This window comes from Centruroides sculpturatus, unplaced genomic scaffold (genome assembly GCF_000671375.1).
Source record: "Centruroides sculpturatus isolate CEXI.00-Female unplaced genomic scaffold, Cexi_2.0 scaffold1839, whole genome shotgun sequence".
NCBI lineage: Eukaryota > Metazoa > Arthropoda > Arachnida > Scorpiones > Buthidae > Centruroides > Centruroides sculpturatus.
In genome coordinates, this window is record NW_019386032.1 from 1 (window position 1) to 15,360 (window position 15,360).

General features: G+C 29.1%; 1 protein-coding gene across 1 annotated transcript; it reads right to left on the minus strand.

Moving 5' to 3' along the window:
* Positions 1-706: 706 nt before the first annotated feature.
* Positions 707-14,767, minus strand: LOC111613227 (transmembrane protein 115-like). The gene is made up of 3 exons (XM_023354577.1): positions 14,492-14,767; positions 6,046-6,513; positions 707-1,357 (listed from the first exon to the last, which is right to left on the minus strand). Exons 1-3 carry the CDS (start codon positions 14,740-14,742, stop codon positions 1,177-1,179), a joined length of 900 nt encoding a protein of 299 aa, XP_023210345.1. The 5' UTR covers positions 14,743-14,767; the 3' UTR covers positions 707-1,176.
* Positions 14,768-15,360: the final 593 nt, after the last annotated feature.

The following is a 15,360-nucleotide window of genomic DNA, read 5'->3' on the forward strand; positions in this document are numbered from 1 at the left end:
TTTATTAAAAATATTGAGTGCATCAGTGGATCTAGTCCTAATTACTTTTAATAATACTAAAGTTTTGAGATTAATACTAACGGGAAGATTTTATTGCATATTCAAAGTCATACAATATATTAGAGGTTAGTCTTTTAGGCACTTACATATGGTTTGATGTTTAAATATGCAATGTTAAGTCTCTTGTTATTATTGAATACTGAAACTTTGGTATTATCAAAAACAGTTAAGACCCACATTTGATCTTTAGAAAATTAAAGAATTTGACTTAGGATAATAATACTTGCTTCACAGACAATAACTTTTTTTTTCTTCCAAATCATACAAATTTTATATCTCTCTGAGAAGCAAAATAGTTTCATCAAACAAAAATTTTTTAAAAATTGAAATATTTGAGGATAAATTTTAAAAATTAAGAACCCACAAAAAAAAAAAGTGTGCTCTCTATCATAAGTTACATTATTATTAGTTATCACAAATAAAAATGATTTAATTAATTTCAATGATTAAAATCTGATAATGAGAAGTTTTAAAAATTATACTTGGAGTACTGAATGACTTAAATCGCACATATTTTTCTGTTTATTAAGTGAATTTTACAAATTATGACTTATTTTTAATAAAATTATCACCATGTCTGAATTAAACCAAATATAAAATGATAAGAGTATCTTGGTTAGTCAATGAATTTTTAATTTATTTACTGAGTAATATATCTATCTTTTTTAAAATTAATTTAAAGTTATTAAAAATAATATCTGGCTTTATAAAACAGTATTTTTTTATTTATTATACAAATGCTTTTAGCTTATTTAAGCCTTCTTCAAGTCCAGATCTGAAAGATTATAGCTGAAATTTGTAAAGATTGTAATTCAAATTTAAAATTACATTCTTTTCAATCTGGTTCTGAAGATTTAAATTAACTGAAAGCATTCATACAATAAATAATCTCTGATTTTAAAAGCAATATTTGTTATTTTTACATTACTTAACATCAATAGATAGTGTGATCTAAAATTCCATGTCATTTGTCCTTTGTTTTATGGCAAGCTAATATAGCAGTTTATTAGAATAATTAATAAAATCACATATAACCACAATATTGTATTATTTTTCATTTTTATCATAAAAGTAAAAAATAAATAATTTATTAAAATATAATTATATTAAAATGATTTAATACCTTCTTCTTTCTGCATCTTGAGGGTCTGTGCCAGGAAGACTAACGGTAATAGATGAACTGGATGCAATGTTATATTTTCGAACTGGTTTCCTGCATATTTTGATGCGTACCAAGAATTCAAAAATGGTATTTCCTATCATAGCCAATGGAGGCTGTAGAACATTTGGAAAAAAACTAGACAGGGAAAAATTTAAATTACAAATAAAGTTTTCTATTTTTTTTATTAAATAAAACATTGGTAATAATTATAATGATAACAAAAAAGTAATGAAGAACCAGCAAAAATTTATCAATATATTTCACTGTATATCAGTAGAATATTGATACATTTTTAAATCAAACAAATTATTAATAACAACAAGTGAATATAGTTTATATTAATTTATATAAACTAGTCTTCATTATTAAATTATGTAAATAATGCACTTCCTCTACTGCATTCACAAATCACTTTCTCTAACAAAACTGCTATCTTATTGAAATATGCATATTTTATGAAATTTTTATCATTCAATATTTATATAATAATCTCCATTTTTATTCAAAATTACTCCTATAAATATTAATAATAAATGAATGAACTCTCTTTAGAAATGTAATGTTTATTATGAAGTAATAAAATACAATAAGTATCAAAAACTTGCTCTTCCAATAAACTTGACTTAACTACTTTTACATCTAAATGATATATTTGTCTTAAAACAAGTTGTTCTAACAAGTGAAAATAAAACCTTAAAATTCTTTATTAGATGAACTAAATTCTATTATTAGAATAACTTATCCAATCTGAATAAAATAATTAATTGTCACTATCTTTGTTCCTTATTTGTTTTCAGAAGAAATAAACTGAAAAATAAAAAAAAACCTCATCTTAAAGGTTTAAGTTTTTTTAATAATATAAATTTCTAAAAATAGATTCAGCAGTTCAATTATAAAAAAAAATATTTACAAAGAATTTGATAACATTCAAAAAACAAAATTCCATTACATTTCCTGCTAGAGAAAAATTCACAGATTTTACAATTTCCTCCTTTCAATACTTTCTATCCTAAATAAAGTATCAGAATTTTGTTTCAATATATTTATTATTATATAGCTCTTCTGTAACAAATGTAGTAGGTATGTAGGAAATTAAAACTATATATTGCTGGTTAGATTGTTTAAGCAGATTTTAGACTTTGACCATGATCTATATAGTTAAAGCCAGCGATTACAGAAAAATCTGTTTGGCATAAATAAAATATCTTCTTATATTTTATTTATGCCAAACAGATCAGATATAAATCTCATCTCATCCATAAAACAATTACTAGAAAAAAATTTTTTTATATGTTCATAGAGAGATCTATTATCTTTAATATTTATTTCTTCTTGCAACATAAATTATCTGTTATTTAAATAAGTATCATACATTTTCATTTTTTAAATACAGTATCTACATTTTAGATATGACTGATCAGAATTTAGATATGAATAATTTTATCATATTTGCAATTAAAAAAAACAAATGATGAAAAACTGAAATTATAAAGATAAAAGTTTATATAGATCTATATTTTATATCAAATTGGATATAAAGCTTTAAAAATTTGGTCACAAAAATAGAATATTTATAATTATTTTTGCAATAACTAAATATTATTTACATGACACTTCCAAATAAATATTTAATCTTATCAATATCTTTGCTTTCTATTTATAAACCAAAAAGATGGGCATGCAAAACAAGTTATATCCAATTTTTTAACAACTGCAGTTTTATTATTGCACTATACCTTACTCTGAATAGTATTGATACTTTCAACATATAGCCATACAGAGTATGTGTAGTAAGAGTACAACAACCATGGCTGAGCCCACAGTGAGTGAAAATTTAGAACTGTGTATTGAAAATGGAAATAAATGAACTAAAAAAATTAAAAGGGATAAAAGAAGAAAAAAAGATGTAATTATTTCTCTGAGGTAGAATGCACTTAGAAACATCATTGGCAGCACAAAGATGCATCATTATTTGGATGTTGCAAATTGAGAAATGACGTATTGATGAAAAGTCATTGGGATAAATTTTTTTTTTCTGCTTTTTCAGGCCATGTTTTCTTGTGAAATTTTGTTATTTTATTTTGAAACGAATTTTTGTTTAGATAAAAGATGATGGCTTTTGCTTTGTTTGAATCCAACATCATTACACTATCATTTAAAAAATTAATTTAATTTATAACAAAAGTAAAAGTGAACTAGAAATAAAACTGATAGCAAGTTATATTTTGATTTTTCTAAAACAATTGTTTTTCATTGTAACTTTACTATATAACTATGAAAAAGTCATTGCTTCAAAGTGAGTTAAAGTGAGTTAAATCCACTGTTAACTAAGTAAAACAAGTTATATCCCATTTACTGTGCAAAATAAGTTAAATGCAAACTATTTAAAAAGCTTAATGAAAACACCAAAACATAACTTAATATGACATTTATTACTTAACATATCATAGCTCCTTGTCCACTTAATTAAAAAGTATGTGCTTACATCACCATAAGAAATTTTACTTTTATTCAAATTATTTATATTGATATTCCTTCAATTTTTTAAATATAAATTAAATTATTACATTATTAGTTAATTGGAAGTTAGATTTACCAAATATTTCTAGAATGTACTTTACCCTTTATCAATTAAATTGATTTTGCAACAGAAAAATTTACTAACTTCCATCTTCATTTTTGCAACAGATATTTTGTCTAGAATTTATATATTTACATTCAAAATTAATTGCCTTTATTTATCAAATCATTCTTAATTTTTACATATTGATATAAGTACCATTAAATATAATAATTAATTAAAATTTTGTAAAGATTTGTTTTATGCAAAACAAATCATTTCATATAATCATATTAAAAAAATATGATAAAACAATTAATGTAGGAAATGCTAACTGTATATTTCAATAGTGATTATTTAAAATTTTTCTTTTATTGTAAAACCCATGACAAAATTTCTAATTTCTAAAACTGTTTACTTCTTATAACATTATTAAGCATAAAGTGATCAAAAATAATGTTCCACAACATGATACAATTACAGTATCAGCAATTTTGTGGAACATCAAAACTTGTTGAAAGAGAAAGATCTGATTTTGTAAAATTGCTCAAAAATGTTAATTGTTAATCATTAAACATTGTAGCATACTAATTATTCCACAAATTCAAATATAATCTAATGTTATACTTTTAGATTTCTACTTTCTGCAATAATTTATTTTTTATTAATGTCATATATGCTTCTCAAATTTTGTGTTCACAAACCAATTTTTTTTTCCATTCTAATCCTTTGCTGACCAATATTTTTGTGAAATTAAAAGTATTTATAGAATAAAAAGAATAGGGTTCAAATATACTTGTTTATTTTTATTTTTAAACTGAATTATTAAGAAAATGATAACTGATTTTAATCATTTTCAAGTAATTTCCCAGCTGATAATAGTTTAAAATTATGAAATTTTAACTGAAATCTCATTTCAACCAAGTAATAAACTGCAGACCAGCATTAATCCAAATACCACAGTTTGAGTAGCACAGATATAAACCATTCCAGAAAACAATTTCTCCTATTACTTTTTTATATATTAAATTACTTCAGTCAAGTTTACCTTAGATAGCCAAAATGGCAGTGCTTCAATTAGGTTCATCTCATTTCTGTTAGATTAGCTACATCTTTAGTAGACATTTCCTTTTTTTTTATTTTGTTTAAGAATTACCGTGAATCAATAAATAGTGATGTTTGGCACTCAGCGGCTTGCCAGCGGTTTCCCTCCGGGAGGAGTCTGTCTAGACCACAAACAGTCGGAACGCAGCCATGTTGGCTACCTAAGGTAAATCTTACCCTTCAAACAAATACACTTTAAATACATTTTTGGACATATACTGTTTTAGGTAGAGCATTTTTTCCCTCCAAAAATAACATTTAAAATGATTTTTGTTTAAGCATAACATAAACCAAAATACATTTACTTTCCTGGGGTTTTAAGAATCTTTAATGTTTGCATTCCATCATTTTCAAGCAGATGGTACTCATTGAAAGCACTAGAACATAATTAAAGATTTTTAAAACTCCCAAAAATAAAGTATATTTTAGTTTAATAAGGAACAAGAATAATGAATTATTGTATGCAATATCTAAACATTCTCGAAAGCTGAAACAATTGACTAAAAACACTTCACACCTCTTATACGTACTCAGCATACATAAAAAAATTTAATGAATGCACAAATGTTTTTAGCCACATTAAGGGGCCTTCAACAGACTAGAGCAGGGGTCGCCAAAGTGGTCTATATCGACCCCTAGGGGTCTATATAACATTATTAGGGGTTGACAAAAAGACTAAAGCTTACAAATTTTGGACTGAATATTGATAATCTTGCTAAGGATTATCAAGCTTATCCGTCTCATTGATTGTCAATTACAAAAATTATTATTAACATATGTACAATAAATGTAAAAAATGTAAAATTAAAAGATATATATTAAAATAGTAAGAGCTTTTTTTTGCTTGTAACACAAACTTTTTGGTGGGGGTCAACATGAAGTTTCAAAAAGTTGTAGGGGGTCGACGATCTAAAAAGTTTGGCGACCTCTGGGCTAGAGAATCATTTTTAACAGTTCTCATCTGATGAAGGACCTTAAAGTGGCCAAAAACACTGTGATTATTAAATTTATATGCTGGAATAAGTATAAGAGGTGTGAAGTTTTTTTTGGTGCGTGTAATATAGGAAAGAATAATAATAAGGTACAGTTTAACATCAAATAACAGTTTTAATTCAGTTATTAAACTTAAAAATAAAAGAAATGGTAGATATATACATACCTTGCAAATGCAAAATGATCAGCCATATCACCTCTTGTACCATTGGTATGATGTTGATAAAACCTCAGATACACCCAAGAGGTGAGTAAACCAGCAGTAAACATGACCGGATAAGTGCTTTGTACCAATCCTAACAGGCAGAGGATTAGGCTAAGCAGTAACACGCACAGGGGCACGTTTCTGTTCCGAAGTTTACCGAGAGGCATGGATAGCAATACGTGATCGGGCATGATTTGTTTGACGGCCACGGCCACCCCCGCACAATACCCAGCTAAGCCATTGACGTGGACATCGAATAAATATTGATGGTCCGAAGTTGTGGTGTATACAATTATATAGAACATGACTGAGAGGAATGCAACACTGCTGTTTACTATAGCGAAGAATGTGAGCATCTCCAATGCTCCCCAAAGAGGTTCTATCAGTTTTCCACATAAGCCAACTGTTATTATATCGGTGAGAACTAACCATATTCTCTTCTCTAAGAANTGTTTACATTTCCTGTATTTTATTTCCTTGGTAGTGCTCATAGCGGAGCCAAGGTATGCATTTATGCCTCCGTAAATAAATTGAATTGAATTGAAAAAAAAAGGTTCTATCTTCGTCCTTTGCCCACGTATCCTCCGAAAATTATAGACCTTCGTTGAGAGAAACTTGGAGAAATTCCGATCTGCATTCACCAGACATCGTTTCCTGTTCGAGAACTTGGTCTTAGAATGCAACATCCGGTCAGCGAATGGAAACCATTCCGGTCTCCGGACTTTCCTCTTCTTCTTTAGAAGATTGCGCGCCGAAACATACAGGGACTTCAACCCTTGGTAACAATAGTACAGTACTTTTATTGTAAATTATGTTGTATGTAAACGAAGCATCGATCTCTAATTCAACCGCTCCCACATATGGTTGACTGTTACCGTTCGGAAGTCTATACGATAACAATAAATCTGATATAATCGTTTTTGTAAATTTATTTCACCCCGGCAGCCTCACCAGATTAAGAAGAGACAATGTACAGTACTGTATATTTTCAAAATATACAACATATATATATATTTGTGTAAGAAACAGAACAAAAGCGAGGTTGCGGCCGAAGTTTTCAACGCGAAAACGTGTACGTCGGACGTTCAGCGCCGCCTTCCTGTAAACCTAGAAGTTGGACAATGGCGTTTTGAACGTCAGTGGAATCATGCTCGACGTATCAAACGCCATTGTTAAACTTCTAGGCTTACAGGAAGGCGGCGCTGAACGTCCGACGTTTTCGCGATGAAAACGTCGGTCGCAACCTCTCTAATATTAGTAACGGGCAGCGTTACCACTCCTTGGTTTTAAAACCCAGATCTGGGTTTTTCGATCTTCTCTTGGTTTCCAGGTTGTTTTTTTTTTCTAATTTTCGTAAAATATGTTTTTTTTAAATATGACTTAAAATAAAATGACTTAAATAATAAAAAAATTAGATTTTAGAAACAAAAACGAAAAGCATGGTACTGTACTGTACTTTATTTGCTGAATCCTGAATCACGTGGAGTTAAAAACACTCAGATACACTTAAGCACCTGATCAAGCTATGAAATCATACCCCGCAATGATTTGCTATCATGACACAAGCAACATCATCTTAACTCCAGCTACTTAATTAAAAATCAGGATGGCTTACGTGTATTTTTAAATTAAAATATATCGCTTTATGCAATAATGTTTGCAACACTGTGGTTTAAAAATGGAGAAAGTAGTAATATTTTTTATTCTTAAATATGGGCATGATATATATATGTTGTATANAACGAAAAGCGTGGTACAGTTGACCCCCTATAACACTGTTGATTTTTCCGTTTTATATGAATTCCATGTTGTACGAGTCACTTAGAGTTTACAAATACGTGAGCCGTTCACAGCCCGTGTGTTTGTAAAATCTAAGTGACTCGTACAACATGGAATTCATATAAAACGGAAAAATCAACAGCGTTATAGGGGGGTCGACTGTACTTTATTTGCTGAATCCTGAATCACATGGAGTTAAAAACACTGACATACACTTAAGCAACTGCTCAAGCTATGAAATCATATCCATATGATTTGCTATCGTGACACAAGCAGCAACATATTAACTCCAGCTACTTAATTAAAAATCTGGGTGGCTTACATGTATTTTGAAATTAAAATGTGGAAAAACGAACTTAACCAGTTAGATAACGAATGACGATCATTTCGTTTAGCAAAAGATTTGGTCATACAATATAATAGTGTACCAGAATATTGGTTCTTGTTGCGCAATATACAGGATGGTTTTGGTAACTGTAAATATGCCCTACTATCTCAATTTATGACGCAGCTCACAGTTCTTCCACATTCCTCAGCCAGTGTCGAGAGAATATTTTCGCAAATGAACAACATTGAAACCAAACAAACTAACAGGTTAACTGTTGAATCGTCAGAGAACAGGATGATCGCTAAACAAGCAATCAGTAGGAAAAAATCTTAGCTGTTCGCTGTATGAATCGGAACCTAAACTAATTAGAGATGCAGTACAACGAGTTTGCCACCAAAGGTATAAAAATCGACAAGAAGAGCATAAAGATTGTTAATGGAAAAAGAAGAACAGACTAGCTGTGAAATAATATTAGCTACTGTGTAAATTAGGTAATAAATGGTTTTTTAAATTTGTATTATAATGTCTGTAATTATAACAGCATGAATGTACTATGATAAAGTATTTATAATTATATTTTAAATCACGAATTTTACTGGGTAAATAATCTGGGTTTTTTCCATCCAGACCCAAGTTTTTTCATATGTCGCGAGTGGTATCCCTGGTAACGAGTAAATAATGCACACTATTGGGCATTAAGAAATGCTAAGTATTCGGAAAATACCGTTGTGGAAAGTTTTTCTAATTTTGGATTTGTAATGGGTTGACAGAGGTCCACCCAATCCAAGTGCAATGACCGCACTCTGCAACGAGACGTGCCAACGTGGACCCGCAACGCCCTCAGGTGTGCCGCCTGTGACCCGCATCTCCCTGAGATCGCTTCCCGGGACCGCATTGCCTCGAGACAATAATTTCCGGGTCCGCGCTCTCAGGTCCCGAGAGAGGTACAGGTGGTACGAAGCGGAACAGGAATTTCTGCTTTGGTTGGTAATCTTTCTGCACTTTTATTTCCCGTTTCAATGAGTCACACTGGTGTCTTAAAACCAGAAACCATTTATTTATAAATGCACTTCTCAAATCTTCGAGCTCTCTTCAAAATCCCACCGGAAACATCTTTCTCGTAAGAATTGTTTAAAAATATATCGCTTCTTCCCATAAATATTTCAAATTTCCTCGCGAAATTACATAGGTGGTTGTTATTGAGGTAGTGAGGTTTGAGGTTCTAAGCAGCGCAGCATTGACACCGTTGAGAAGTTGGTGACGCCATCTAATAGCGGAAAGACTTAGTGCATTTTTGGAAATAGTTGGCTAATGTTGTTGAGCACAGTTGAATAGGTTATTTGTATGCAATCACTTAATTTATTGATGGTTTTTTTAGTTTGGCTGATTTCCTACGGAAAATCAACCAAACAAAAAATACCTGTCGAGTGTCTTGAAATATCGCGCAGTCATCGATACGTGTAGGGAGCAAGGACTATATACTACAAGGATAGCCAGATCCTTATTCTACAATGTTAGCCAGGAATGACAAGTTAGTGACGTCAGCACGAGGCCTGACCTCTCTGTTTACATAGAGCAGGGTGTGCACGTGTTTANTAAGTATCAAAAACTTGCTCTTCCAATAAACTTGACTTAACTACTTTTACATCTAAATGATATATTTGTCTTAAAACAAGTTGTTCTAACAAGTGAAAATAAAACCTTAAAATTCTTTATTAGATGAACTAAATTCTATTATTAGAATAACTTATCCAATCTGAATAAAATAATTAATTGTCACTATCTTTGTTCCTTATTTGTTTTCAGAAGAAATAAACTGAAAAATAAAAAAAAACCTCATCTTAAAGGTTTAAGTTTTTTTAATAATATAAATTTCTAAAAATAGATTCAGCAGTTCAATTATAAAAAAAAATATTTACAAAGAATTTGATAACATTCAAAAAACAAAATTCCATTACATTTCCTGCTAGAGAAAAATTCACAGATTTTACAATTTCCTCCTTTCAATACTTTCTATCCTAAATAAAGTATCAGAATTTTGTTTCAATATATTTATTATTATATAGCTCTTCTGTAACAAATGTAGTAGGTATGTAGGAAATTAAAACTATATATTGCTGGTTAGATTGTTTAAGCAGATTTTAGACTTTGACCATGATCTATATAGTTAAAGCCAGCGATTACAGAAAAATCTGTTTGGCATAAATAAAATATCTTCTTATATTTTATTTATGCCAAACAGATCAGATATAAATCTCATCTCATCCATAAAACAATTACTAGAAAAAAATTTTTTTATATGTTCATAGAGAGATCTATTATCTTTAATATTTATTTCTTCTTGCAACATAAATTATCTGTTATTTAAATAAGTATCATACATTTTCATTTTTTAAATACAGTATCTACATTTTAGATATGACTGATCAGAATTTAGATATGAATAATTTTATCATATTTGCAATTAAAAAAAACAAATGATGAAAAACTGAAATTATAAAGATAAAAGTTTATATAGATCTATATTTTATATCAAATTGGATATAAAGCTTTAAAAATTTGGTCACAAAAATAGAATATTTATAATTATTTTTGCAATAACTAAATATTATTTACATGACACTTCCAAATAAATATTTAATCTTATCAATATCTTTGCTTTCTATTTATAAACCAAAAAGATGGGCATGCAAAACAAGTTATATCCAATTTTTTAACAACTGCAGTTTTATTATTGCACTATACCTTACTCTGAATAGTATTGATACTTTCAACATATAGCCATACAGAGTATGTGTAGTAAGAGTACAACAACCATGGCTGAGCCCACAGTGAGTGAAAATTTAGAACTGTGTATTGAAAATGGAAATAAATGAACTAAAAAAATTAAAAGGGATAAAAGAAGAAAAAAAGATGTAATTATTTCTCTGAGGTAGAATGCACTTAGAAACATCATTGGCAGCACAAAGATGCATCATTATTTGGATGTTGCAAATTGAGAAATGACGTATTGATGAAAAGTCATTGGGATAAATTTTTTTTTTCTGCTTTTTCAGGCCATGTTTTCTTGTGAAATTTTGTTATTTTATTTTGAAACGAATTTTTGTTTAGATAAAAGATGATGGCTTTTGCTTTGTTTGAATCCAACATCATTACACTATCATTTAAAAAATTAATTTAATTTATAACAAAAGTAAAAGTGAACTAGAAATAAAACTGATAGCAAGTTATATTTTGATTTTTCTAAAACAATTGTTTTTCATTGTAACTTTACTATATAACTATGAAAAAGTCATTGCTTCAAAGTGAGTTAAAGTGAGTTAAATCCACTGTTAACTAAGTAAAACAAGTTATATCCCATTTACTGTGCAAAATAAGTTAAATGCAAACTATTTAAAAAGCTTAATGAAAACACCAAAACATAACTTAATATGACATTTATTACTTAACATATCATAGCTCCTTGTCCACTTAATTAAAAAGTATGTGCTTACATCACCATAAGAAATTTTACTTTTATTCAAATTATTTATATTGATATTCCTTCAATTTTTTAAATATAAATTAAATTATTACATTATTAGTTAATTGGAAGTTAGATTTACCAAATATTTCTAGAATGTACTTTACCCTTTATCAATTAAATTGATTTTGCAACAGAAAAATTTACTAACTTCCATCTTCATTTTTGCAACAGATATTTTGTCTAGAATTTATATATTTACATTCAAAATTAATTGCCTTTATTTATCAAATCATTCTTAATTTTTACATATTGATATAAGTACCATTAAATATAATAATTAATTAAAATTTTGTAAAGATTTGTTTTATGCAAAACAAATCATTTCATATAATCATATTAAAAAAATATGATAAAACAATTAATGTAGGAAATGCTAACTGTATATTTCAATAGTGATTATTTAAAATTTTTCTTTTATTGTAAAACCCATGACAAAATTTCTAATTTCTAAAACTGTTTACTTCTTATAACATTATTAAGCATAAAGTGATCAAAAATAATGTTCCACAACATGATACAATTACAGTATCAGCAATTTTGTGGAACATCAAAACTTGTTGAAAGAGAAAGATCTGATTTTGTAAAATTGCTCAAAAATGTTAATTGTTAATCATTAAACATTGTAGCATACTAATTATTCCACAAATTCAAATATAATCTAATGTTATACTTTTAGATTTCTACTTTCTGCAATAATTTATTTTTTATTAATGTCATATATGCTTCTCAAATTTTGTGTTCACAAACCAATTTTTTTTTCCATTCTAATCCTTTGCTGACCAATATTTTTGTGAAATTAAAAGTATTTATAGAATAAAAAGAATAGGGTTCAAATATACTTGTTTATTTTTATTTTTAAACTGAATTATTAAGAAAATGATAACTGATTTTAATCATTTTCAAGTAATTTCCCAGCTGATAATAGTTTAAAATTATGAAATTTTAACTGAAATCTCATTTCAACCAAGTAATAAACTGCAGACCAGCATTAATCCAAATACCACAGTTTGAGTAGCACAGATATAAACCATTCCAGAAAACAATTTCTCCTATTACTTTTTTATATATTAAATTACTTCAGTCAAGTTTACCTTAGATAGCCAAAATGGCAGTGCTTCAATTAGGTTCATCTCATTTCTGTTAGATTAGCTACATCTTTAGTAGACATTTCCTTTTTTTTTATTTTGTTTAAGAATTACCGTGAATCAATAAATAGTGATGTTTGGCACTCAGCGGCTTGCCAGCGGTTTCCCTCCGGGAGGAGTCTGTCTAGACCACAAACAGTCGGAACGCAGCCATGTTGGCTACCTAAGGTAAATCTTACCCTTCAAACAAATACACTTTAAATACATTTTTGGACATATACTGTTTTAGGTAGAGCATTTTTTCCCTCCAAAAATAACATTTAAAATGATTTTTGTTTAAGCATAACATAAACCAAAATACATTTACTTTCCTGGGGTTTTAAGAATCTTTAATGTTTGCATTCCATCATTTTCAAGCAGATGGTACTCATTGAAAGCACTAGAACATAATTAAAGATTTTTAAAACTCCCAAAAATAAAGTATATTTTAGTTTAATAAGGAACAAGAATAATGAATTATTGTATGCAATATCTAAACATTCTCGAAAGCTGAAACAATTGACTAAAAACACTTCACACCTCTTATACGTACTCAGCATACATAAAAAAATTTAATGAATGCACAAATGTTTTTAGCCACATTAAGGGGCCTTCAACAGACTAGAGCAGGGGTCGCCAAAGTGGTCTATATCGACCCCTAGGGGTCTATATAACATTATTAGGGGTTGACAAAAAGACTAAAGCTTACAAATTTTGGACTGAATATTGATAATCTTGCTAAGGATTATCAAGCTTATCCGTCTCATTGATTGTCAATTACAAAAATTATTATTAACATATGTACAATAAATGTAAAAAATGTAAAATTAAAAGATATATATTAAAATAGTAAGAGCTTTTTTTTGCTTGTAACACAAACTTTTTGGTGGGGGTCAACATGAAGTTTCAAAAAGTTGTAGGGGGTCGACGATCTAAAAAGTTTGGCGACCTCTGGGCTAGAGAATCATTTTTAACAGTTCTCATCTGATGAAGGACCTTAAAGTGGCCAAAAACACTGTGATTATTAAATTTATATGCTGGAATAAGTATAAGAGGTGTGAAGTTTTTTTTGGTGCGTGTAATATAGGAAAGAATAATAATAAGGTACAGTTTAACATCAAATAACAGTTTTAATTCAGTTATTAAACTTAAAAATAAAAGAAATGGTAGATATATACATACCTTGCAAATGCAAAATGATCAGCCATATCACCTCTTGTACCATTGGTATGATGTTGATAAAACCTCAGATACACCCAAGAGGTGAGTAAACCAGCAGTAAACATGACCGGATAAGTGCTTTGTACCAATCCTAACAGGCAGAGGATTAGGCTAAGCAGTAACACGCACAGGGGCACGTTTCTGTTCCGAAGTTTACCGAGAGGCATGGATAGCAATACGTGATCGGGCATGATTTGTTTGACGGCCACGGCCACCCCCGCACAATACCCAGCTAAGCCATTGACGTGGACATCGAATAAATATTGATGGTCCGAAGTTGTGGTGTATACAATTATATAGAACATGACTGAGAGGAATGCAACACTGCTGTTTACTATAGCGAAGAATGTGAGCATCTCCAATGCTCCCCAAAGAGGTTCTATCAGTTTTCCACATAAGCCAACTGTTATTATATCGGTGAGAACTAACCATATTCTCTTCTCTAAGAAGCAATGAGTGAAAGCAGTCCACACCCAGAAATTAGGAGGAATGATAAAGCCAGGAGTTACGACTATACAACGTGTTATAGAATTACTGTAAGAGAGAAAATAACAAAGAAATACTGTTACGCATATAAATTTAACGACTACGCTACTGTTTTTCAACGCTGCAGAAAACTGTTGACGAAAATAAGGTAAATTCCTCCGAACTACGACCGAAGGAGCCATTTTGACGGCCATGTTACTCGATGACGTCACCTAATCAAATTTGTGGCGACTTCTATATATCGAAAAATGTTTACTTATTAATAATATTTTATATATTTTTTCTTATTTAAAAAACTTAAAATTAAATAAATATTACATTTCTAATTAAAATGTATATTAATTTATTATATAAATTATTTATAATTTATAAAAGAACATTATTATATATGTAAAGTATTTTAATTTTTAGTACAAAATGAATTACTGTATTATAATCTGTATCCGTTGTAGCGCATTCATTCGGACGGCTATAGACGATTTCTATTCTATTATATATATTTCAGACACAGTAAAATTAAAATACTTTACGTTAAGCGATAAAATATTTTTTTCTTTAAGTATCATGAAATTCTTTAATGTTGATTTTTATATCTAACTAGCTGCAAGGACCCGCTTCGCTGGGTTTTTATTTGTTCGTACATTTGTATGTAATATAGTTTTTTTATATATATAAAAGACTGTTTTTCTAAGTAATCTAGAATCTAGCTGCAAGGACCCGCTTCGCTGGGTTTTTAAAAAGTAACGATAGTGAAGATTAAGATAATTACATTATAGCCAATCTTACCCGTTTTCACAGAATGCAAGAATTAG